Source organism: Hemicordylus capensis, chromosome 13, assembly GCF_027244095.1.
Source record: "Hemicordylus capensis ecotype Gifberg chromosome 13, rHemCap1.1.pri, whole genome shotgun sequence".
NCBI lineage: Eukaryota > Metazoa > Chordata > Lepidosauria > Squamata > Cordylidae > Hemicordylus > Hemicordylus capensis.
This window is the reverse complement of record NC_069669.1, coordinates 3,695,173-3,718,165: the sequence shown is the minus strand read 5'-3', so window position 1 is coordinate 3,718,165 and position 22,993 is coordinate 3,695,173. Positions and strand designations below refer to the sequence as shown.

The 22,993-nt window shown below is 51.4% G+C and overlaps 1 protein-coding gene across 8 annotated transcripts in view; it reads left to right on the top strand.

The window, feature by feature from the left end:
- Nucleotides 1-22,993, top strand: part of CACNA1H (calcium voltage-gated channel subunit alpha1 H) — a 485,794-nt gene that overhangs the window by 239,245 nt on the left and 223,556 nt on the right. For 7 of the 8 annotated variants that reach the window (XM_053276619.1, XM_053276620.1, XM_053276616.1 and 4 more), the window contains one exon: nucleotides 7,972-8,288. In XM_053276619.1, coding sequence (XP_053132594.1) covers nucleotides 7,972-8,288 — 317 coding nt within the window. Of the gene's footprint in view, nucleotides 1-3,582; nucleotides 3,704-7,971; nucleotides 8,289-22,993 lie in introns of those variants that run through there. The other variant, XM_053276621.1, reaches the window with a different exon arrangement.

The following is a 22,993-nucleotide window of genomic DNA, read 5'->3' as shown; positions in this document are numbered from 1 at the left end:
AGCAAGCATGACTTGTCCCCAGAGCTAAGCAGGGTCCACCCTGGTTGCTTATGAACGGGAGACTTGATGTGTGAGCGCTGGAAGATATTCCCCATAGTAGGGGATGGAGCCACTCTGGGAAGAGCAGAAGGTTCCAAGTTCCCTCCCTGGTTTCTCCAAGAGAGGGCTGAGAAAGATTCCTGCCTCCAACCTTGGAGAAGCCGCTGCCAGTCTGGGTAGACAATACTGAGCTAGATAGACCAAGGGTCTGACTCAGTATACGGCAGCTTCCTAACTGCAGGAAAGCAAGCTGGGCTCCCTTAGCCTGCTTTCCTGTGGTCGTGGGAATAGCCTCTACATGGTAGGAGCACTGCAGATATTCTCCTTAGGGAATGGAACCACTGGGAAGAGCATCGAGGTTCCAAGTTCCCTCCCTGGCAGCATCTCCAAGACAGGGCTGAGAGAGATTCCTGCCTGCAGCCTTAGAAAAGCTACTGCCAGTCTGTGTAGACAAGACTAATGGTCTGACTCGGTATATGGCAGCTTCCTATGTCCCTAGGAGTCCTTTAGTCTGGATGTAGAAAGAAATGTCAGGGACCCAGCTGAAGAACGCCACAGTCATATCTCACTGGGCCATGCCATGGTCCAACTTCTCCTGAAACTGGGGAGGTTTTCTGCCTCTCTCTATGGAGGCAGCCTTCAAAGGTCATGTCGGGAAAGGTCTGCTGTGTCAACAGCTGAACTTTACTACGTCGCCTTGACGTGTTCCGAAGACTCTCTGCAGAGAGGGAAATGTGCTGTTATATCAAACGTTCCCTTTGGAAGGAATAAAAAAGCAAGAGGATATGAAATGGAAAAGATTTTCCTTTGGGGAAAGAGCCAAGAACATCTCCAGACACTTGGAGATTACTCTTTCTCCGCACTTCCAGCCAACCTCTCTTAGGCATGCTTGCTTGCGCTCTCTCTCGCTCTCTTAAATCCAAATTAAGCCAAGGTCACTTTTCCCCCTTATTCTGCTCAAAGCACAGAGCTACGTGCAAGAGGTAAACCGTCTTCGTGAGCTGCGCATCCCCAAATCAAACACACAAATCCTCCATTGCACCGAACAATTTATTTCCCCTAATTAGCTTCTTTCTGCTTCTTCTTCAGTTTGGGGCTTTGTCGCCTGGGCTCGTGTCCTTCACTTCAGGGCTGGTCACACCACGTTCAGTGCAATCTCATGGCAGCATCATAAAACACTGTGTGTGTGTGTGTGTGTGTGTGTGTGTGTGTGTGTGTGTGTGTGAATAGCATTCCCCATTTGTCTCATCTCTGTTCTGGAGACATTCTGACCTCCATTTTCAATCTGCTCCATTATTAACCAGCAGCGAATAACAATGGAGCCTGCATTTGCAAATTGAATATTGCGGGTCATAATAAACTAATCTATTTTCAAAGGTCCCGGGTGAGAATCCACCAGGCAAATGGTCTGCAGGGTATTCCCCCACCCACCCACCCACCCACACCACCACCACTTCCTTCTTCTTATCCTTAAACTTCTTCTCTTCCATTAAAACTCACTGGCTTGGAATGAACCCCAGAGCCTGTGCTGTGCTTATAATGGGCCACTACCTGCTCCAGCCTGATATGTTTATTCTGAATACTAAGTCATGGAGCGGGAAGATTAACTACATCAAAACTGCTGCAGTGTAAACGACTGTTCTGATCCCCTAGATGGATTGAGGCTCCCCCCCCATGCTGCCCCCCAGGTCAAAGATGGTCTCTCCCACCCATCACATCAGGGCTGGAACTGACTTTTCATGGGCCTTAAGCCAGGAGAGAGAGAGCGAACATATGCCAGCCAGGTCCCCAGATGTTTTTGGAGTACAGCTCCCACCATCTCCAGGCACAATGGTCTGGCCAAGCTTGGGAACCCCTTCCTTAAACCTCATTTCAAAGGAATCAGAACAGTTATGACTGAAGGTGGATCATTTCCACACACACACCCCATGGGGATAAAATATATCTGAGAATTTGCTGCTCTTTCAGGATACTCTGAAAAGCTGGAATCTAAAATGAAAAGCTGGAATTTAAAATATAACCTTACCCTAGTTGAATGTGGGTATCAGAATTTCTAAGTAATGAAGGGAAGGGACAAGCTTTACAGTGAGTTGATCAGACCATTATGGTGACCTATTTGGGGTGTGCTTGGGGGGCGGGGTGGAGCAGAAAGTGGATTTCATTCTCTAAATGGCAAGGTTGATAAGCGGTGTGGTGGGGGATATGTGAGATCAGTGGGGGGCAGGTTGGAGTTAAAATATGATTTCATAGGAAGGAGAAATGAAGCGCCGCTCCCCCACCTCGTTTGTTTCAGCCTTTGCTAGAACCTCGCCCTGCTCTCCATGCATGTGTCCATGTCAACTGGGAATTGCAGCTGCTCCGGTTTCAGGGAGGGGAGAGCCAGCCCGCCCCCCACCCCGCGTGGTTAGTTGTGCAGTCCTTAGGAGAGAGGCGAGAGAGTTATTCCATCTTTTCCTCTGCGAACCCCACCCAGGTATAGGGCGAGGCTAGGTAAGCCAGTGATGCACCCCAAAGCTTGCGGCTTTCCCGCATCCTTTCCCTTTTCGGGGGGGGGGGTGGCCTCGCTGAGCACCTGGAAGGGGTTAACCCCTCCCTGTCTCCTCCAGCAGAGCAGCTGAACTTCTGAACCGCGTGCAGTCTGACCTTCACCGAACGGCCACCTTGGGCAGCGGCATATGCAAGAGAGAACAAAGGAGTAGGGGAAAGGGAGGGAGGGGAAAATAGCAAACGGCAGTTCGGGGCCGAAAGAAAGCGTGCAACACCCCTCCCCCCCAAAAAAAAGACACCCTCCCACCAGCCCACCTCATTTATACGCACTGAGTTCGACACGCGCGCGCACACCCCCTCTCCAAGCTGGAGAGGCGGCGGTGCGCCCTGGAGACGGGCCACCTCTTGACTCTTCTGGGCCGTGCGCCCGGGGTACTTTTACGCATGGCTCCCTCTCCAAAGCGCACCAAGCCCGGCTCTCCATCCCGCGGCGGCGGCGGCGGCTGCTGCTTGGCTGGGTGGGATCCTTTTCTTTCTCTCGGCTCTCTCGCGGCTGGGATTCCGGCAGCAGCTCTCTGGGCTGCCCACCCCTTTCTGGCGTTCTCTCCACCCCTTTTCCTCTTCCCTTCCCTCCCACCGGTTAAGTCTGAAGTTTCCAGTGTGCGCAAAGGCGAAGCGCTCTCCGGTACCGCGGGGGTCCTTTCTCTCTCTCCCGCTCCCATTTAGCCAGCTTCTTTTCCCCCTGCAAAGGATCCGGTGGACCCGACTCCTGGCGGCCCCCTCCCCTGCAAAGGATCCGGTGGCCCCCTCCCCACGCCTCCCTAGAGCTTCCTGGCGCAAAGGGGACGGAAGAAGACCGGCTCTCTCTCCATCCTTTCTGGGGGTCCATGTGAGGGTGGAGGAGAGAAGAGGCACGGGCGTAGAAGGACCATGGGGGACTCCGTGGCTTGAAACTCCCCTCCCCTCGCAGGGCACCCACCGCCCTTCGCCGGAGCTGCTCGTGGGATTGACAGAGCCGGAGACCTCCTATCCCGGGGGTGGGGGTGGGGAGGGGGGGAAGCGGATCCTGCGCGCGCTCTCCTCTCGGGGACCTTGGAAGTGGATTTTGCTGCCTGGGCTCATGTGAACCGCAAGGCACGGCTATGCGTGTGGGAAGCCAGAGGTCCGCGGAACGAAGGTAAGGCAGCCCGCTTGCCGCCCCCCCGCCCAGCCCAGCCCAAACCAGGTGCCCAGCCCAGCAGCGCCACCCACCCCGCCGGATTATGGAGCCCGCTCCTCTGCCCGTTCACGGGGAAGGCAACCACCTAATGAGCTGCGCTTGCCTCTCAAGTCAGCCTGTCCAGGAGCCTATGGCAGACTTACTTGGGAGTAAACCCTCGTTGAACTCAATGCGGCGGGCTCACTCCCGAGTAGACGTGGCTAGGACTTGGCTCTCCAAGTGACACCCCCCCCCTCTCTGGGAAAATCAAATAAATGCTATTAAAAACGAGTTGACGGAGCACCCCCCCGTGCCCCTCCCCCTCCTCGAGGCCCGTGAGGACCCGCCCCGCCCCGCGCCTTTCCCTGCACTTCTGCGCCCGATGCTGGGGCAAGGTCCGTGTCGCGCCGTTCAAGTTGGACCCCCGCGCCCGCCCCAGCACCTCTTCACTTTTCAGACAATGCGGAGGGCGAGGGGCCGCTTCTCCCCCAATGGGGCGCGTGGAGAGGAGGGGGCGGGGGGGGACCCGAGTGCGGGACAGTCCCTGACCAAGAGGGGAGGGGAGGGGAAGCGGAGAACAATGAGGCGCGTGGCTCGCCCGTCCGCTCTCCTCCTCCTCCTCCTTTCCCTGCTTTCTTTCCCACCTTCGGCTTTGCTGGCTCTGATTAACCCCTTCCTCTCCGCTCTGTTTCTCAGTAACCCCTTCCTTTCCCGCTCTGTTATCCTCAGTAGCAATGCCACACACACACCCCCCTTTCCTTCCCGGCCTTTAGCTGCCTCGGACATCTGTTCGCCTCCATCCCTGGTTAGCCTGGCCTCTCCCTGCCTGCTATCCATTCGCGCCCCTCCCCGCATAAATTTGGAATGCCGACTCCTCCGGGCAGGGGCCTATCGCTCTCTGAAACAGCCCTCTGCATCGATGGTGGTCCCTAAATAAATATTAGTCTTCTTAATCCTCCGCTTCTTTCCATTTCTCTCCCCCACCCGGACACTCCTTCTCTCTCTTAAACAAGATAACAAAAGAACTGCCAGTGAAACTAACTGGGCAGTAGAATGAATCAGGACAGACTAAATGGGGAAGGGGCCTTCTTTGTGCAGCGATGATTAATGTATGGAACTCCCTGCCACAAGACGTGCCACTAGATGTGACAATGGCCACAGGCTTCGATGGCTTTAAAAGGGGATTAGACAAATGCATGAAAGAGGAGAAGTATATCAGTGCCATGATGACTAGACATGATGACTTGCCCTGATGACTAGATGGGAACCACCATGTTCAGAGGCATATACCAGTGAATACCAGCTGCTGGGGGACAGCCGTGGGGGAGGGCAGTTTGTATCTCCTGCTTGTAGGCCTCCCATTTGGGATTTCTGGCTGTCTCCTGTGGGAAACTTGGTGAGACAGACGTCTGGTCTGTTGTATCCAGCAGGGCTCTTTGGGTGTCCTTCCATTTCTCCTTTCTTTCCCCTGCCCTGATTCTTCTCTTAGTTTTTCCGCTTTCTCCATCCTCCTTTTGTGACTTCAAACATTTTCACACCTCTCCCGCTGACTTTGCTAGACTTGAATGTAATTAATACATTGATACAATCGTGAAGGTGGGGAAGGAGATAAAACAAGTCCTGGTCTGCTGCCAGCTGTCGTTTCCACCTCTGCATCACACACACCGCCCTACCGAGAAGCGAGTTCTTCTCGGGCTGAAAACGCCACGCACACACATCCCTTTCCTTCTCTTCAGTTGACCTCTGTGAAGGAACCTGAAGAGATGAAGCTGCCATATAGTCAGTCAGAACATTGGTCCATCCAGGGCAGGATTGTCCGCTCTGGCTGGCAGCCGCACTCCTGGGTTTTGGATGGGCATCTCTCCCAGCTGTACCTGGAGATGCTGTCAGGGGTTGAACTTGGGACTCCCTGCATGCAGAGTAGATGGGGAACCAGTCAAATGACCAGCCCATGTGCCTGAGGTTAGTGCAGGGGCGGGCGAGGTGGGTGGGGTGAGGAGATTGGGAAAGAGGTGTGCCTGCCTCACCCAGGCAGGCCTTGCCACTGCTAGGCACCCCTGAAATCAATGAGGCCAGTTAGTCATGACTAACAACTAATTTCATTGGGACTAAGTTATGACCAACTTGATCGGGATGCTGTCCAGTGAATGTGGGTGCAAACCCGCTCCCTCCGCCACACTCAGACACCTCTGTCTGTCTTCATCCAAACCAACATCCTAGTCATTGGTTAGGAGTTAGCAGCTGAAGTCACTAGGGCCAAATCTGCTTCCACTTCATTCCCATATGGGGGACTAAAAAGGGATATGGGGGGTGAGCTGGTAGCAAGCGTGAATTGCTCTCTTTGCTAAGCAGGATCTGCCCTGATTTGCATTTGAATGGGAAACTACATGTGTGAGCACTGGAAGATCTTCCCCTTAGGGCAGGGTTTCTTAACCTTGGGCCCCCAGATGTTGTTGGACTACAACTCCCATCATCCCCAGACATTGCCTTTGTGTCTGAGGATAATGGGAGTTGGTAGTCCAACAACATCTGGGGGCCCAAGGTTAAGAAACCCTGACTTAGGGGATGGGGCCACTCTGGGCAGAGCACCTGCCTGCTTGCGTGCAGAAGGTTCCAAGTTCCCTCCCTGGCAGCATCTCCAGGTACAGGGTTGAGAGAGACTCTTGCCTGCAACCTTGGAGACGCTGCTGCCAGTCTGGGTTGACAATACGGAGCTAGATGGACCAAGGGTCTGATTCGGTAGAAGGCAGCTTCCTATGTTCCAATGACATGCTACATCTGGGACAATGGGCAGCAGACCATGTGGGCTTATGCAAGCATAACTGGTCTTAAGCCACTTTAACAGCTGTGGCTTCCCCCAAAAGAAAGGCTGAGAAGAATTCCCAAGTCCAGTTTCCTGCCTCACTCTTATGAACCACAGATCAGAGGATTTCTGGTTAGAAAACCACAACCGTTAAACCGGGTTAGACTTGTAGTTTAGGCAGGACCTCACTTCCAGCTTCTCGTGCTTCTCTGATCTGCTTGGAACAGACGAAGCTGCAGTATCCTGAGTCAGACCATTGGTCCATTGGCCCAGTATTTGATTGGCAGGGGCTTTCCAGGATCTTGGGCATAGAAAGGTCCTGCCCATTGAGGTCCTTTTTGACTGGAGATGACTGGACCTGGGACATTGTGGCATCACAAAGACAGTGCTCTGCCTCCAAGCTCCGGGTGCCTCCTATGCAGAGAGGCTCTCTGTCTTGATCCCCATATGTCAGACTGCAATTCACAAGGACCTCTGGCCATGGTGGCTGGGAATGGTGGGAGCTGTAGTCCAACAACATCTGGGGGCCCAAGGCTGAGAACTCCTGAAGCTGCCTTAGGAACAAAGGAACATAGGAAGCCTCCTTCTCCCAAGTCAGACCCTTGGTCTATCTAGCTCAGTATTGTCTACCCAGACTGGCAGCAGCTTCTTCAAGGCTGCAGGCTGCAGGAGTCTCTCTCAGCCCTATCTGGAGATGCTATGGAGGGAACTTGGAACCTTCAGCATGCAAGCATGCAGGTGCTCTTCCCAGAGCAGCCCCATACCCTGAGGGAAATATCTTCCAGTGCTCACACTTGTAGTCTCCCAATCAAATGCAAACAGGGACAATTCAAGCTTGCTATCATGAGACCAACTCTCCTCCCTGCTTCAAGACAAAGGAGAGCTGGTCTTGTGGTAGCAAGCATGAGTTGTCCTCTTAGCTAAGCAGGGTCTGCCCAGGTTGCATATGAAAGGGAGACTAGAAGTGTGAGCACTGGAAGATCTTCCCCTCAGGGGATGGAGCCGCTCTGGGAAGAGTATCTAGGTTCCAAGTTCCCTCCCTGGCAGCATCTCCAAGATAGGGCTGAGAGAGATTCCTGCCTGCAGCTTTGGAGAAGCTGCTGCCAGTCTGGGTAGACAAGACTGAGCGAGATGGAGCAGTGGTCTGACTCGGTATAGGGCAGCTTCTTATGTTGCTGTCCTGATTCGGACCATTGGTCCATGAGTGGTGTATTGTGGGTGGCCACAGTTCTCCAGGGTTGCAGATGAGCAACCCCATTCGGCCACTTCAGGTCCTTTAACAGGAGATTGCCGGGGTCAAATGTGGGACCTTCCACATGCAAAACAGGTGCTCTGTCATTGAGCGAAGCCCCTCCCCTCCAGTGGGTGGCAGTGGACAGTATTCCATAGGGATCGCAACATCTCTCCTGACCAGGCTCTTCTCTCCTTCCTTTGTCCCCTCAAGGTGCCGGCTGCTATCATGACTGATGGCGAGAGGAGAGAGCCCTTCCAGCCACTGGCGAGCGACGAGGTACGGGTCCCGATAGCCTCCGGCACAGTCCCCAGCCAGGCACCCCAGCCCGGGGAGGAGCAAGATGAAGATGCGCTCAGCGCTTGTAGATCCATCCAGGACAGTCTGGCCTCGGCGGGATCGTCCACCCAAGATCCAGCCCACGAGGGAGAGAACCAGGTCCCTTACCCTTCCCTGGCCTCCACAGTCTTCTTCTGCCTTGACCAGACCACCCGGCCACGCAGCTGGTGCCTCAAACTGGTCTGTAACCCATATCCTTTCTCTTCTGAGCTGGGTGGCTTCCGATGGTTGGCAACCCCTCTGAGTTCCGTCTGTTTGGGCGCTGGATGGAGACCACGTCTTGGGAGCTGGTTGGTTGGTTTGGTTGTTTCCATGGCTCAAAATGGGCCAGCGCTTTAACTTGTCTCCTCCACTGGACTAGCCTCATGGATAGCTTGGGGTCCGCTGTCAGAATTAACCCTCTTGTTCATTCAGAGGGTTAATCCTCTGAATCCAGAAAGCAGAGGAAAGGAGGTTTTCTCAAAGAGGTAAGATGCTGAGGGTGCCTTGTGGTAGCAGAGGAACCCCGCAAGGTGGCTGTTGTTGTGGATTCTAGTAAAGCCCGATCTTGTCGAGTCGTCTGAATTGTTGCATGCAACCCTTTGACGAAGGCAGAATGAACTTGGTTTCTGTTGGGTCTTGCCAAATGCAGAGTGTTCTCCAAATGCTTTAACTTGTCAAGTTGAAATGTCTTAACTGGTCGTTGCAGGTGGTGAGAAAGCAAAATCATACCATATGGGTTGTGTTTTTTTTACCCCTCCCTAATGTAGTTATATATGACTGCCTCAACAGCATATCTCTATACAGTCTGCTTTATGCTGTGTGGGAGTGAATCCCACATCTCTCCCTTGTACACTGGAAATGAGCTCTTATGACGTCAAGAATCTGCATTTATTTTTATTTTGGTTCTCTGTATGTGGGCCCCTGTCAGTGGTGTCTTAGTGCTGCTTATGTGTCTGTGCACCTCTCCGCAACCTGTCTAGGGCTGGGTCCAGGTTTGGGGAGCCCTTGACCAGGTGATCTCAGGTAGACTTCCTGAAGTATTGTGGTGCCTCCTGGAGCATTGTGGGAAGGGAACATGGCTGGTAGGAACCTGCCATGTTTCCTTCCCATAATGCCCCAGCAGGCACCACGACACTTCACAGGTGCTATGGGGGAAAGAAAGGAAGACGAAAGGCAGCTTCTTCTGGCTAAAATCCTGTGGCGAGAATAAAGGGAAAGTGTCTGTGCTGCTCCAATTAGGGGAGTGGGAGAGGGCTCGCCCGGCTGGTGGCCCACTGGAGTTGCCATCTCTGACGGAGACTGTTTCTAGTGGTTGATATTTTTGTTATGTGGATTTAAGCCTTCCCAGACGGCTTTTCAAACTTTCCTGGAGACAGATGCTGGCTTCGGGGCACTCCAGGCCAATCTTGGTCGGCGGCAACCCTACCACGCGAGCTGGGCCCAATCCTCTCCAGGGGTCCAGGACAGCAGCGATCCCTCTCAGGGCACTGAGTCCCAAGGGTGTCCTTTTGCTGGCATGGGCCCTGACTCTGCCGTTTGGGTCCAAGTCCCTTCTGCGAGCCTTGCCTTACCTTTCAGGATGGCGGGCGACTTTCCCCCCGTCAAAAGCATCGCACGACGCCAGGTCCCTTTTGAAAGCAAGGCACGGTGGCAACAGCTCGTGTGTGGCCTCTGCTTGCTACCTGCCAGGAGTTTGCAGTTTGTGACCTACCAGATGAGCATTATTTATTAATATGATGACTATTGATCTTGCTTTGGTTAAGCAATGAAACCTGCATGTGTTAAATCAGCTCTTCCGTGCTTCCCTTGGCAACGAGGGGGGGGGGGGTTGGCTGTCAGGAGAAGAACCTTCCACAGAGACAGAAACCCATAATAATCCATTACTAAGAGCAATCAGTGGAGAGAGAGAGAGCGCACACACTAGCATTATGGTCTTCATTGTCCTTTCAATTCAGTTACTGGCCAGGCTTTTAACTCTAATAAGTTCTCAAAGCTTGCCGGCAGACGTGCCAGGAGGAAACCGAGGAAGGCAGAAGGACCAGACTGCCATCTTGCTGGGAGAGCTAGGAGCCGAAAGTGCGCTGAGCAAATTAGCGAGCCGCTGAAGTGGTCTTATTCTGAGCCCAGCCATTTGTCCCGGTATTCAGGAAGCAGATTTCCTGACTGGAAGGAAACTTAGGATAGAGAAAAGGAAGTACTTCTTCACATGGTGCACAGTTAGCCTGGGGAACTCACTGGCACAAGATGCGAGGAGGGCCACTGGCTTTGCTGGCTTTAAAAGTGTGTTGGAGAAATTCATGGAGGACCAAGTCTATGCATAGCTCCTTTGCCTCTGAATCTCAGCTGCAGGGGAGCAAAGGCAGGAGAGGGGACATGCCTTCAGCCCCTGCTTGTGGGGTTCCTAGAGGCATCTGGTGGGAAACAGGATGCTGGACTAGATGAGGCTTGAGCCTGATCCCGGAAGGTTCTTCTGATCTGCTTATACTGGCATCAGGGTCTCGGCAGATCTTCTCTGCCACTGCTAGTGAGTGGGTCTCCTCCTATCAATGTCACCCCTACCTTCCCAGATCTCCAAAATCCTGCCCCCATTCTCAACATAAGAATAGTCCTGCTGGATCAGGCCCAAGGCCTATCTAGTCCAGCATCCTGTTTCACACAGTGGCCCACCAGATGTCTCTGGCATGAGTTGAGGGCAGGGTTTCTTAACCTTGGGCCCCCAGATGGTTTTGGACTACACCTCCCATCAACCTCAGCCACAAAGACCATGTCTGGGGATGATGGGAGTTGTAGTCCAACGAATCTAGGGGCCCAAGGTTAAGAAACCCTGGCTGAGGGCATGCCCTCATTCCTGCCTTTGCTCCCCGGCAACTGAGATTGAGAGTTATCTTGTCCCTGAGGCTGGAGGTGGCCTATAGCCCTCAGACTAGTAGCCATCGGTAGACCTGTCCTCCATGTATTTATCTAAACCTCTCTTAAAGCCATCCAGGCTGTTGGCTGTCACCGCATCTTGTGGCAGAGAATTCCATAGGTTTCCATCTGCTACTGGGGGTGATGAAATTTCAGGGTCCCACTCCAAGATATTCCTGTGTCTAAGATCTCAGCATTGTCCTGAATGCGTCAGCTGTTCCTCCACCTATGAAGCAGAAGGTGAAGCTCTAGCCTTTGTCCCAAGGAAATGTAAGCATCCTCTAATAGCAGGGCTATCGCTCAAGTGAGGTTGGATGACACTTTATTCTGAATGATCAAGCTTTTAAGGCATCCGTGTGAAAAATAAGTGAGGGTGGCACCCTTTCAGCCTGATGTACCTCTTGGTTCTTAATGGCACACAACATCCACCTGGTTGTGAACTCAGCACACGGCCTCGCCCGGTTTGAGATGCAGTCAGGCTTTGAATGCATCCTAACTGCACCCATGGCCGGGATTCCACCTCGGAGGCTCCCACAGCAGCTGTTTCTCTCTCGCTTCCCCATCACAAGGTAGACCCACTTCTTTTAGCTCCTTGCCAGGTGGTTTTCTCTCTTGGAGGGGCAGTCCAAAAACCTGGGATGGAGCTTGGCGGTCTGGAAAACGCGGATGGGGATTCTAGAACTGGGGTTCCAGACCCCCGTTTGCTGTTGATCTTGTGGTGGGCAATGCCCCTGTTTACTCGGTTGGGCGGACGGCTGCAAAGGAGGAGAGCTTGCCCTGGGAACGGCTGTGCTGTGGGGAATTTGGCTATTTTGATGCAGGAGGGAGAGAAACAGTACCTGCCGAAATCCCCTCAATAGGCTGAAGAGAGCTGGTCTTGTGGTAAAGTTGTGCCTTCGAGTCGGAGTCGACTCCTGGCAATCACAAAGCCCTGTGGTTTTCCTTTGGTAGAATCCAGGAGGGGTTGACCATTGCCATCTCCCACACAGTATGAGACGACACCTTTCAGCATCTTCCTCTATCGCTGCTGCCTCATATAGGCGTTTCCCACAGTTTGGGAAACATACCAGTGCGGATTTGAACCAGCAATCTCTTGCTCGCTAGGCAAGTTACTTCCCCACTGCACCATTAGGTGGCTGGTCTTGTGGTAGCAAGCATGACTTGTCCCCTTTGCTAAGCAGGGTCTGCCCTGGTTGCATATGAACGGGAGACTTGATGTGTGAACATTGTAAGAGAGTCCCCTTAGGGGATGGAGCCGCTCTGGGAAGAGCATCTTAGGTTCCAAGTTCCCTCCCTGGCAGCATCTCCAAGATAGGGCTGAGAGAGACTCCTGCCTGCAACCTCAGAGAAGCTGCTGCCAGTCTGTGCAGACAATACTGAGCTAGATGGACCAATGGTCTGACTCGTATATGGCAGCTTCCTCTGTTGCTGTGAGAAGTGCAGGGGTCTAGCTGGCGGGGTAGATAAGAAACTGTCCCTCTTACCCCGGGGCCTCCTTCTGTTACTCTGGAAAGCACACGGTATATTGACAGTGCTAAATGAATCAGTGATAAAGAGGCTATCTCTAAGCATGTGCAAAGTGCCTGCTGCTTTCCCCTCCCCACTTGGGCCACACACTGCTGGGATTAGGGGTCAGGGTTTGAACACTGGGTGACTGGTGGATTGGCTGGATTGATTGACATTTGGTCAACAACCGTAAATAAATAACTGAATTGAACTGAACACTGATTGATTTGAACACTGGATGACTGGTTGATTGGTTGACTGATTGATTATGTCGCTCCATCTATACACTGGGCACTTTTCAACTGAGAAAAGGACCCAAAGAACTTACAGTCTTTATTTCAGCATAAAGGAGACTGCAGAGGTGGGGGCGGGAGGCAGAGGCAGGAGTACAACAGGGAAAGCGTGCGCCTGTGTCCAGGGCTGGTTCCAGGAGGCTGGTGGGGGTACAGGGCTCCCAACCCCATGGATACCCCTCCTGCTAGATAGGTTTGAATTGTTTCATGAATCGTGACTGGTACTGTTTGGAGCAGAGACTCAAATCCCCTGGGAGGCCTGACTAGTGACTGGACACCCTCCTGAAGGCTCACAGCTGACTTTTGATATACTTGGTATGGCAGAGGCACTTTGGAAGGGAGGGATAATTGTTAGAAATGTCTGGATTGTGTAGTGAGTCTGCAGATCGGTTTCCCTCTATGAGAGTAGGTTGAGTCTGCCCAGCTCTTGTATCTGCTGTCTTTCCTTGATGTGCTTGTTGCTTAGTGAAAATGCTTTGTTAAGAGCTCTGTGTCTGCCTGGTGTTGTTCTTGTGTGAATACCACACAAGGAGCCCTTTCTCAGGAGCAGTGAGAACAGGCAAGAGGGTGAGCGGGGAGGAAACCCCCAAAAGCTTACCTCCCCGCAGACAATTTGGTCCTGTCCTTTGGGTAGGAGGATCGCCTGCCCAAACAATTACCGGAAATGTAGTGACGATTGGTAATTTACCGACAATTGGTAAAACAGGGATAGGAGAGCATTCCCTCTCCCAGAAGTTTTCCACACCCGGCTTTGAGTTCGCATCTCCTCTGGAATGGAGGCGGTGTGTGTGTGTGTGTGTTCACATTTTGGCCAGATTTACCTTGCAGTCCCTGCAAGCTACTGGGGAGCACTTCACACACAATCCGGGTCTTTCACTGCTCATCAGAATGTAGCCCGATTTATATTTGGGGTTTAAAAAAATCCATTTTTTGCTTTGGTTTATTTGGGCAGCTTCAGACTCACTTGGGAAAACTCCTAACCTCGTTTTGGAGGGTGGCCCTGTAGGTGTGTGTGAATAGCTTCAAGATCTTGCACCTATGCCCTACGTCATGCCCTCCCGTCAGAGCATAGAATTTGAGAGTTGCAAAGTCCTTGGCACGCCACCTAATGGCACAGCAGGGAAGCAACCTGCCTAGAGATCAGGAGGCTCTTGGTATGAATCCCCGCTGGTGTGTTTCCCAGATTAAGGGAAACACCTATATTGGGCAGCAGCGATATAGGAAGGTGCTGAAAGGCATCATCTCCTACTGCGCAGGAGAAGGCAACGGTAAACCCCTCTTGTATTCTACCAAAAAAACCACATGGCTCTGTGGGCACCAGGAGTTGACACCAACCTTCCCTTCCCTTCCCTTCCAACGTACATACGATCACTGTCTGTTTATGAGGGAAGCAGCTCTAAAACACTGTCCAGCAGCCTGTGTCTGAACACCTCTAGAGGAAGGGAACCCACCACATTGCAAAGTAGGCTGATCCCACTGAACAGCCCTTATCGTTGGGAGCTGCCTCCAGGGTGGTTTCCAGATGGCTTCTTAAAATTGCTTCCCAAGGTATAGGCTCGGTGTGCATTCACATGCTTTGGGTTTGGACACCGTCTTGCATAAGGTGCTGTTCGCCCAGCATCGGATCATATCTCCACGTTCCTGGCTGACAGCACTTGTAGTATGTCCGTCATGAGAAAGTAGCTGGTTTTCTGAGATTTGGGAAGAGTTTGCTTCTGTGCCTGCCTGACACAAAAGCAGGTATGCAGAGAATCCATTTACATATGAACCCCCCTTATCTCTTCACTTCTAGAGGTGAGATTAACTCTTCCTTTTCTGGCTGGGAATAACCAGGCACTGGGAATAACTTGGCACCAATTCCATTCTTAAATTTCCTTTCTCTCACGCACGCTTTTTCTTGCACAACAGTGCCTTGCTCCCTCCACCCCATGCCCCCCTCACCACTTCCCTCTCTCTCTGGAAACAGTTGTGTCTGTGGGGTGTGTGTGTGTGTGTGTGTGTGTGTGTGTGGCTGCTTCCCCACTTCCTCTGCTTTCTCCCCTCAAAGCCTCAGTGGTGTAAATCCGGCACGGAGCGAACTCTATCTGGCTTCAAAATGTTAGAGTTAACCATTGGAGTCTACACCACTTCTTCCAGCGCAGTCTGGAAAGCACCCTGAGTCTGCGGCCCTTGTGAATCCAGCCCACTCAGCCTAAGCCTGCCTTCAGGAGCCACCGAGAGCAAATCTGGTTTTGCTGCTTCCCAGAAGGGTGAAGCCCTGGCTCTGCTGCTCTCTGAGGAAAAAAAAGAATTAACCACGGTCTTTGTGGGAGCAAGCGGAGAAGCTGGTTTCTGGGTCTGTGTCCATAGCTGCTAGGGCTTTCACAAGCCAGCAGGGAATTCGGCTTCTCGGCAACCCAGCTGGGGAGTTTTGCACAACCGGCTGATGTGGTGTTGTTTTTAAAAAAGTCCTCCTTGTGGAGGTATTAGATGCATTTCAAACATTGCCTCTGGCGAAAGGGCAAGTGGCTTTGGAAAGAATGCCACCAAAGCATTTCTCTGTGGCACTTGAAAAGCGGCGAGACAGAAAGATGGATGGCTAGACGAGGAGCATGGAGGGAGTGTTGAAACAAGAGCCAGGGCGAGCATTCAAAGAGCACCTGTCTCTGGGAGTCAGGGAGCAGGATGGAAGAGGCCCGGCTCCGAAAATGACACAGCAGCTTGGCAAAGCCCTTTCTGACTGTGCCTAGGGTGTCACTCTGCTCACTTTGGGGAGGGGAGCTGGTCTTGCGGTAGTGAGCATGAATAGTCCCCTTTGCTAAGCAGGGTCCACCTTAGTTTGCATTTGGATGGCAGACCTCCTATGAGTGCTGTAAGAGGTTTCCTTTTAGCGGATGGGGCTGTAGCTCCGTGGCAGAGCATCTGCATGCTTGTCTGCAGAAGATCCCAGGAAGTAATCCACATGGGGCTTTTAAAGCCCTTTAACTCGTATCTCCTCTGGAATGGAGGGGATGTGTTCACATATAAGCCAGATTTGCCCTGAAGTCCCTGCAAGTTTTCAGGGAGCAGTTCACACACAATTCGGGTTTTCCACTGTGCATTAGAGTATAGCCCAACTTATATCCGGGGTAAAAAAAAATCCACTGCTCTGTGTAAACGTCCCAGGTTCAGTCCCTAGCAGCATCTTCTCCAGCAGGGCTGGCCCAAAGTTCAGGGGCTCCCGAGGCAAACCCTGTCTGGGCACCCGGGCACCCCACCCCTCACTCACTGTTTTTGCCAAGTCCAATGTGCTCTCATCACCCACCCACCCTCCTTCCCCGCCACCTCCACACACTGCCACGTTGGTTGCATTTCATGGCAATGCCATTATAGCTTCCCGTGAAAACAGCGAGTGGCAGAGGCAGGAGCTCGTTTTTCCCCATGGAAAACCCTCTAACTGATTTGTCGAAAGAGTGGCCCAAACCAGCTGATTTGACAAATCAACCTCAAATCTCTCGATTCAACGTCGAATTACTCAAATCAATTTGAGTGATTCAACCATAGGGAACAATGGCGAACTCCAAACACCCCTATGGGTAGGTCCTAGGGACACCAAAGTGGGTTGGGAGGTAGGGCATGATAGCCAGTGTGGTGTAGTGGTTAGAGTGCTGGACTAGGACCGGGGAGACCCGAGTTTGTGGGTGACTCTGGGCCAGTCACTTCTCTCTCAGCCTAACCTACTTCACAGGGTTGTTGTGAGGAGAAACTTAAGTATGGAGTACACCGCTCTGGGCTCCTTGGAGGAAGAGCGGGATATAAAATGTTGTAGTAATAATAGTAATAGTAATAGTAATAAATAATAAAAGATGGGTGCTACCTACCACCCAACCCACAAAAGAAATGGGAAAGCAGGCAATTTCTATTTTGGGCTCTATTATTCTTGCCTTAATGGGCCAGAGGGCATTTTTTAAAAAAAGTTAACCTTTCCGCAAAACCCTCAAGGATCCTATGTGGGTTTTATGGAAAGGTTAAAATTTGTACTTAGGAGCTACCCATGGGGAGCAATGTAGTGTTTTGAGTTCCCCATTGTTCCTTATGGCCAAAACAAACTGCACTCACAAAGTGAGCACAAGTTTTGCATTACAATTTGGTATGCAATGCATTTTGCCTCTCTGCCTTGCAAAACACTGCAGATTAGAAGCACCCAGTAACAGGAATCTGTCCCTCCCAACAGAGAACACCACACATTTTTTCCCCAAACATAATCCAAAAATGGCCAAAAAAAGAATCACTGACCCAGAATCCACTGCCAGCCACAGTGCCTGGCCATTGCTGTTAAAGCCACTGGAGCTGCTGGTACAATTAAAAAATTGTGCAACTCAGGGAAAAACCCAATATGGGGGTGCATTTAATCCTGTGATAGCACTCCCCCACCACAATCCCTGGAACCGTCCAGGAAGGGTTTTACTGTGCAGTCTGCTGTGATGGTATCGGAACACCGGAACATAGGAAGCTGCATGAAATCAAGTCAGGCCATAGGTCTATTCTAAAGTAAAGTAAAGTGTGCCTTCGAGTCGGTGTGGACTCCTGGTGCCCACAGAGCCCTATGGTTGTCTTTGGTAGAATACAGGAGGGAGTTACCATTGCTGCCTCCCACACAGTATGAGATTATGCCTTTCAGCACTTTCCTATATCGCTGCTGCCCGATATAGGTGCTTCCCGTAGTCTGGGAAACAGACCAGCGGGGATTCGAACTGGAAACCTCTCGCTTGATCATCAAGTCATTTCCCTGCTGCACCATTAGGTGGCTTCCGATCCATTCTAGCTCAATCGTATCAGTTCTGATGGGCAGTATCTCTCCAGGAGATGCTGCCGGAGATTGAACCTGGGACCTTCTGCATTCAGAGCAAGTGCACATAACTTCGGCCCCACCCCCTAGGCCCTGAGAGCCAGAGAGAGGGCTTTTGAGACTAGTAAGTGCTGGAGTGGGTTTTTCAAGCAGTCCCTGTGCAGACAAAAGGCGGACAACAAATGAGTATTCTCTCTCTTTCTCTCTGTCTCTTCAGGAAAAGGCATTTCTCATTTGGCTGGCAATTAGCTAGTGGCAGCATCTTGGTCAGGAAGGAAGCCTGTCTCTTCACTCCCTCCATCAGTCATTGGCTTTAAATATTTATGATCAAGGGATTGATGAGATCTGGTATAAGAACTTGTGGCATATTGCAATCCCAGGAAAGCTAACCCATATTATTCAGTCCCTTTGAAAGCAGACTACAAAGAATGCTTTTTATGTAATGCGAAGGTAAAAAGGTAAAGTTGTGCCATCGAGTCGGTGTTGATTCCTGCCGCCCACAGAGCCCTGTGGTTGTCTTTGGTAGAATCCAGGAGGGGTTTGCCATTGCCATCTCCCGCGCAGTATGAGATGATGCCTTTCAGCACCTTCCTAGATCGCTGGAGGAAGTCCAGGGCCGCCACCAGTGTTCCTCTAAGGTGTGTGCACGTGCATGCGCTCACACATTTTTTTTATGTCCGCTCAGTCATTTTTAGATCCTGCCCAGGTTGATTCAGGAAGGACCCACGCTGAATGCACATGTGCGCGCACTGCCTTGATGCAGCCACCCAGAACAAACCTCATTCCACATAGAGATGAAAAAAAATTAGAGGGACTACTGGCCTCCACACACCCCCGGGGCCCCCAAACCCTCTTTAATCTATCCCAGTTGGTGTGGTTGCCGTGCCACCGCCCCACACAGCACCAGTCAGCGGAGCATGACTGTGACCTGCGCCAGGCGGCTGAGCATGGCTTCTGCTTTAGAGACAGAGGGGGAAGCGGGGGAAGAAATATGTGGGATGGGGAAATGTTAAGTTGCGTGTTGGAATGTTTCTGCTCATGCATATATTTGCATAAAGATACCCATTTTGTATTCTTGCATTCTTGTGAGTTCAGGTGTTGTTTGTGCCCTCCAGAACCTACGTGTTAAAAATACTGTGTGTGTCACGATGTGTGTGTGTGTGTAGGAGGAGGATGCTTAACTTGCAGGGGGCGGTGGGGGGGGTGTTCCAAAGGCCTTTAGCTCCAGACTCCAATATTAGAATGTGGGGGGCCCCAGGGGATGTGGGGGACCCGACCTCCGCCCAGCAGTCTGGTCCAAAGGGCACCTCTGCCCGGGACTTCCATTGAGCCATCATAAGCAATAGCCAGGCCTCTCTGCCCTTTCTTTCTGGAGCGGCCGGGGATTTATTTTATCCGTGGAAACATTTTTTCCAAAGCAAGGTTTGCGAGCTGACCCTGTGCTGAGTATTTATGGGTGTTGAAGATCTGTGACCTACAGCAGGTGGGCTTTCTCCAGGCAGATGTCTGGAACCAGTGCCGGTTTCTGTGGGTTGAGCAAAAAGGGGTCTGGGGTGGGTGGGTTGCCACACATTTATAGATCTCTAAAAAAAAAAAGTTGTTCCACGCTCCTCGGAGTGGACAGGTGTCCATGTGATCAGTTGACTGCCGGGGTCAAGAGTCAGGCATTCAGAGCATGCATGGAAGGGGAACCACACCCACCCGGCCTCTCCAGTTGTGGCCGCGAAGCACAGTCCGAGCTCGAAATCGGCTGCTGGTTTCTCGCATCTTGAAAAGGACACACTCCCACACATGGCAAGGGGGAAGGGGGAAAGCTGTTGCTTGGGGAGCGGACAGACTTGTTTCCTTTAAAAATGCCCCCCCACACACACACTTTTGTTCCCTTATATGAAATAAAAGCTCCCAGAACCATGGGGAGAAGGAAAATACAAAGCAAGCTGGTGAGAGAGAAACATAAGGCGGCTGCTCAAGCAAGAGCTGGTCGTTTTAGGGCAGGCCTGCACAATGGAAGGCCCCGGGGGCTGGATCTGACCCGTGGGGACTTTCTTGCTGGCCCACACATAGGAATCTCCTGCAGAACCAGCAGCAGGCGCCGTGAAGAGCTCTTGGTCTGGCCTGCTGGTGAGCTGCAGGGGCCCAGCACAGTTGGCCCTGAACAGCCCCGCTGGATCAGGCCCAAGGAAGCCTATCTTGTCCAGGGTCCTGTTTCACACAGTGGCCCACCAGATGCCTCTGGGAGGAGAGCTGGTCCTGTGGTGGAAAACATGAATTGTCCTCTTTGCTAAGTAGGGTCCCCCCTGGTTTGCACTTGAATGGGAGGCTTGATGTGTGAGCACTGGAAGATGGGGCCACTCTGGGAAGAGCACTTGCATAATTGCATGCAGAAGGTTCCAGATTCCCTCAGGCAGCATCTCCAAGAGAGGGCTGAGGGAGACTCCTGCCTGCAACCTGAGAGAAGCCACTGCCAGTCTGGGTAGACAATACTGAGCTAGATGGGCCAAGGGGGTCTGACTCGGGTGTTGAATCCCATAATCTCCAGCTGCAATGGCTGTTGTTATCGTCATCTTGGAATCCCTGTCACAGGGAACATTGGTCTTTGTGGTGTTTTGGATTGATCCATTCCTTGATCCAGGCCAGCTTTTGAATGGGGCTTTAGTTACTTGTATTCCAGTCCTGGAGTGGAGGCGGGGCTAACAAACAGCCAGCAGCAAGAGTATGGAAAAGTAGTCTGCACGACTCTCTGTCCAGAATATCTATTTCATGAAACTATTAATATTCCTGATTCCACTCTGCTGCCTTGTCCGTGCACACCCCAGCTCTTTCCCTTGGATTCTACAGCCTTCATTGGCAATGTCTTTTAAAATGAGATGAATGGAATTAGACAGTTGTCTCTGGGCACTTGTGGGTCAGGGATCACGTGAGCAGAAAGCACAATTTTGTTTCATCTCAGGCTGGCATCTTGAATTTAGTGGTAAACTTCCTCTGTCCATGGAAGTGCCATTTGGATGTGAACCTTGTTTTAGATGGGGTGGCACTGCCCCCAGTGGAGCTTGTTTGTGATTTGGGGGTCCTTTTGGACTCGTGCCTCCAGCTTGAACAGCAGGTGGAGGCTGCGGCCAAAAGTGCTTTTGCCCAGCTTCATCTGATTCGCCAATTACGCCCTTACCTTGATTGGCAGGCATTAATGACAGTGACCCATGTTATCTCCCGCTTAGATTATTGTAACGCTCTCTATCTAGGGTTACCTTTGAGGACGATTGGGAAGCTACAACGGGTCCAGAATGCAGCGGCTCACCTACTCATGGGTGCCAGGGAATATGGCAAGGTAACACCTCTCCTGCAGTCATTGCATTGGTTGCCTATTTGCTTCCGAGTTCAATTTAAAGTCCTGGTTTTGACCTTCAAAGCCTTGCGGGGTTTGGCGCCTGTCTACCTACAGACCCGCCTCTTCCATCCAGTTACATCCCGTCTGGTCAGATCATCGCAGAGGGCCCTTTTGTCGATCCCTGATTTCTGAGAGGTTTGGGGTGCTAGGACCTGTGAAAGGGCCTTTTCGGTTGCTGCCCCACTTCTCTGGAACTCCCTTCCCCTTCAGATTCGTTTAGCCCCTGCCTTACTGATTTCTAAATCTCTGTTGAATACTTTTCTTTTTCGCCAGGCTTTTGCCCTGTAGTTTACCTATTTGGTTTTTCTTTTCTTTTTGTTAGTTACTTTAGTTTTTAATTTAGAATGTAATTTTGATGTTGTCTTGCTTTGCATGTTTTTGTACACCGCCCAGAGTCTTCCGAGTGGGCGGTATAGTAAATGTTTCTAATAAATAAATAAATAAATTCAGTTGGCATGGGCACAAGCTGTCAAGAGAGCTCTCCCCTGCCTTTCTTTGGAATTTCCCAGTTTGAGAGAGCTTCTGATATGCACACAGAGCCCTAACGGATGGATTAAGTGCCACTCCACTTTGTATTGCTTAATTTTTAGATTGATGTTTGTTTATGATCGTATTGTCATTGTAATTATGCTTTTCCACGGGAAAACATACAATGCGTTGAGTCACAAGCAAAAGTGTATCCATAACAACAAAGCCAGCTTAGTCGGTACTGCCATGCATTACGTAAGAATTTGGTGAGTAAAGACTTGTATCGCATGCCTCGGTTGCATCAGTATAGCTGCGTGTGTGGTGACCAAGTGTGCATGTGTGGTGACCTCTCCATTGTGTTGAATAACAGCTATGCCAGATCTAGCAAAGGAGCTTATATTTGCAACATGGGCAACAACCCACCTTCACCTGGAGCTGCCCCCTACTCAGACTTCTGGTCCGTCTAGCCCAGTATTGACTACTTGGTCTGACAGAGGCACTCCTGAGTTTCTTTAACCAGAGAGACCAGGGATGGGACCTGGGACCTTGGCGGATTCAAAGTTCTTTTTTTCTGGCCATGTAACTAAAAGACATTAGCGAGACAAAATATTTATTCTGCTTTGATCTTTTTTTTAAGGAGTTTGCAAACAAAGCAGATGCAACAGAATAAATAACTATGAAAATAAACCATTGATCATACCATAGCAAGTGGAGCGCCTGATGACTAAAACACTTTCTTTTTTTCAGTTGGTTCCAGTTTCTTGTGTTTAGGAATTTGGTTAGGAGCATAGGAAGCTGGCGGCTTATACCCAGTCAGACCCCTGGTTCATCTAGCTCAGTATTGTCTATGCAGACTGGGAGCGGCTTCTCCAAGGTTGCAGGCAGGAGTCTCTCTCAGCCCTATCTGGAGATGCCAGGGAAGGAATGTGGAACCTTCTGCATGCAAGCATGCAGGTGCTCTTCCCAGAGCGGCCCCATTCCCTAAGAAGAGGAATATCTTACAGGGCTCACATGTAGTCTCCCATTCAAATGCAAACCAGGGTGGACCCTGCTTAGCAAAGGAGATAATTCATGCTTGCTCCCACCAGACCAGTTCTCCCATTTCAGGTTCAGCTTCAAGGCAACCGAGAGAGTTTAGGATCAGTTCTGGTTCACTGAAAACTCTCTTGAAAGCAAGTGTTTGGATTCATGCTTGGTTTGACTCCCCGCTGGAGATTAAGCCTTTGGCATGCAGAGTGTCTGCCCCTGAAGTGTGGCTCCCCTCCCTTGAACTAGTGCGATATTGTGGGTCCACCCTGGATGTGTCGTGATATCAGAGTGGCTACGATCCGGCGCTAGCACAGTGGCTGTTGGTCTCATTTTCTGTTGGCAAAGCCACCTGCAGAGTTTTGCCTGTTGGTGTTTGAGAACATGATGTGAAGGGAGCTTATTTCAGTCAGAGCAGGTTCTCCTACATGGGATTATTTATAGAGGCTGTAGGTGGGATTTGTTGTGGATGCCTGTCATGCTGAGAAACTTTCTGTTGCTGTGGGTTATAGCGGCTTGAGC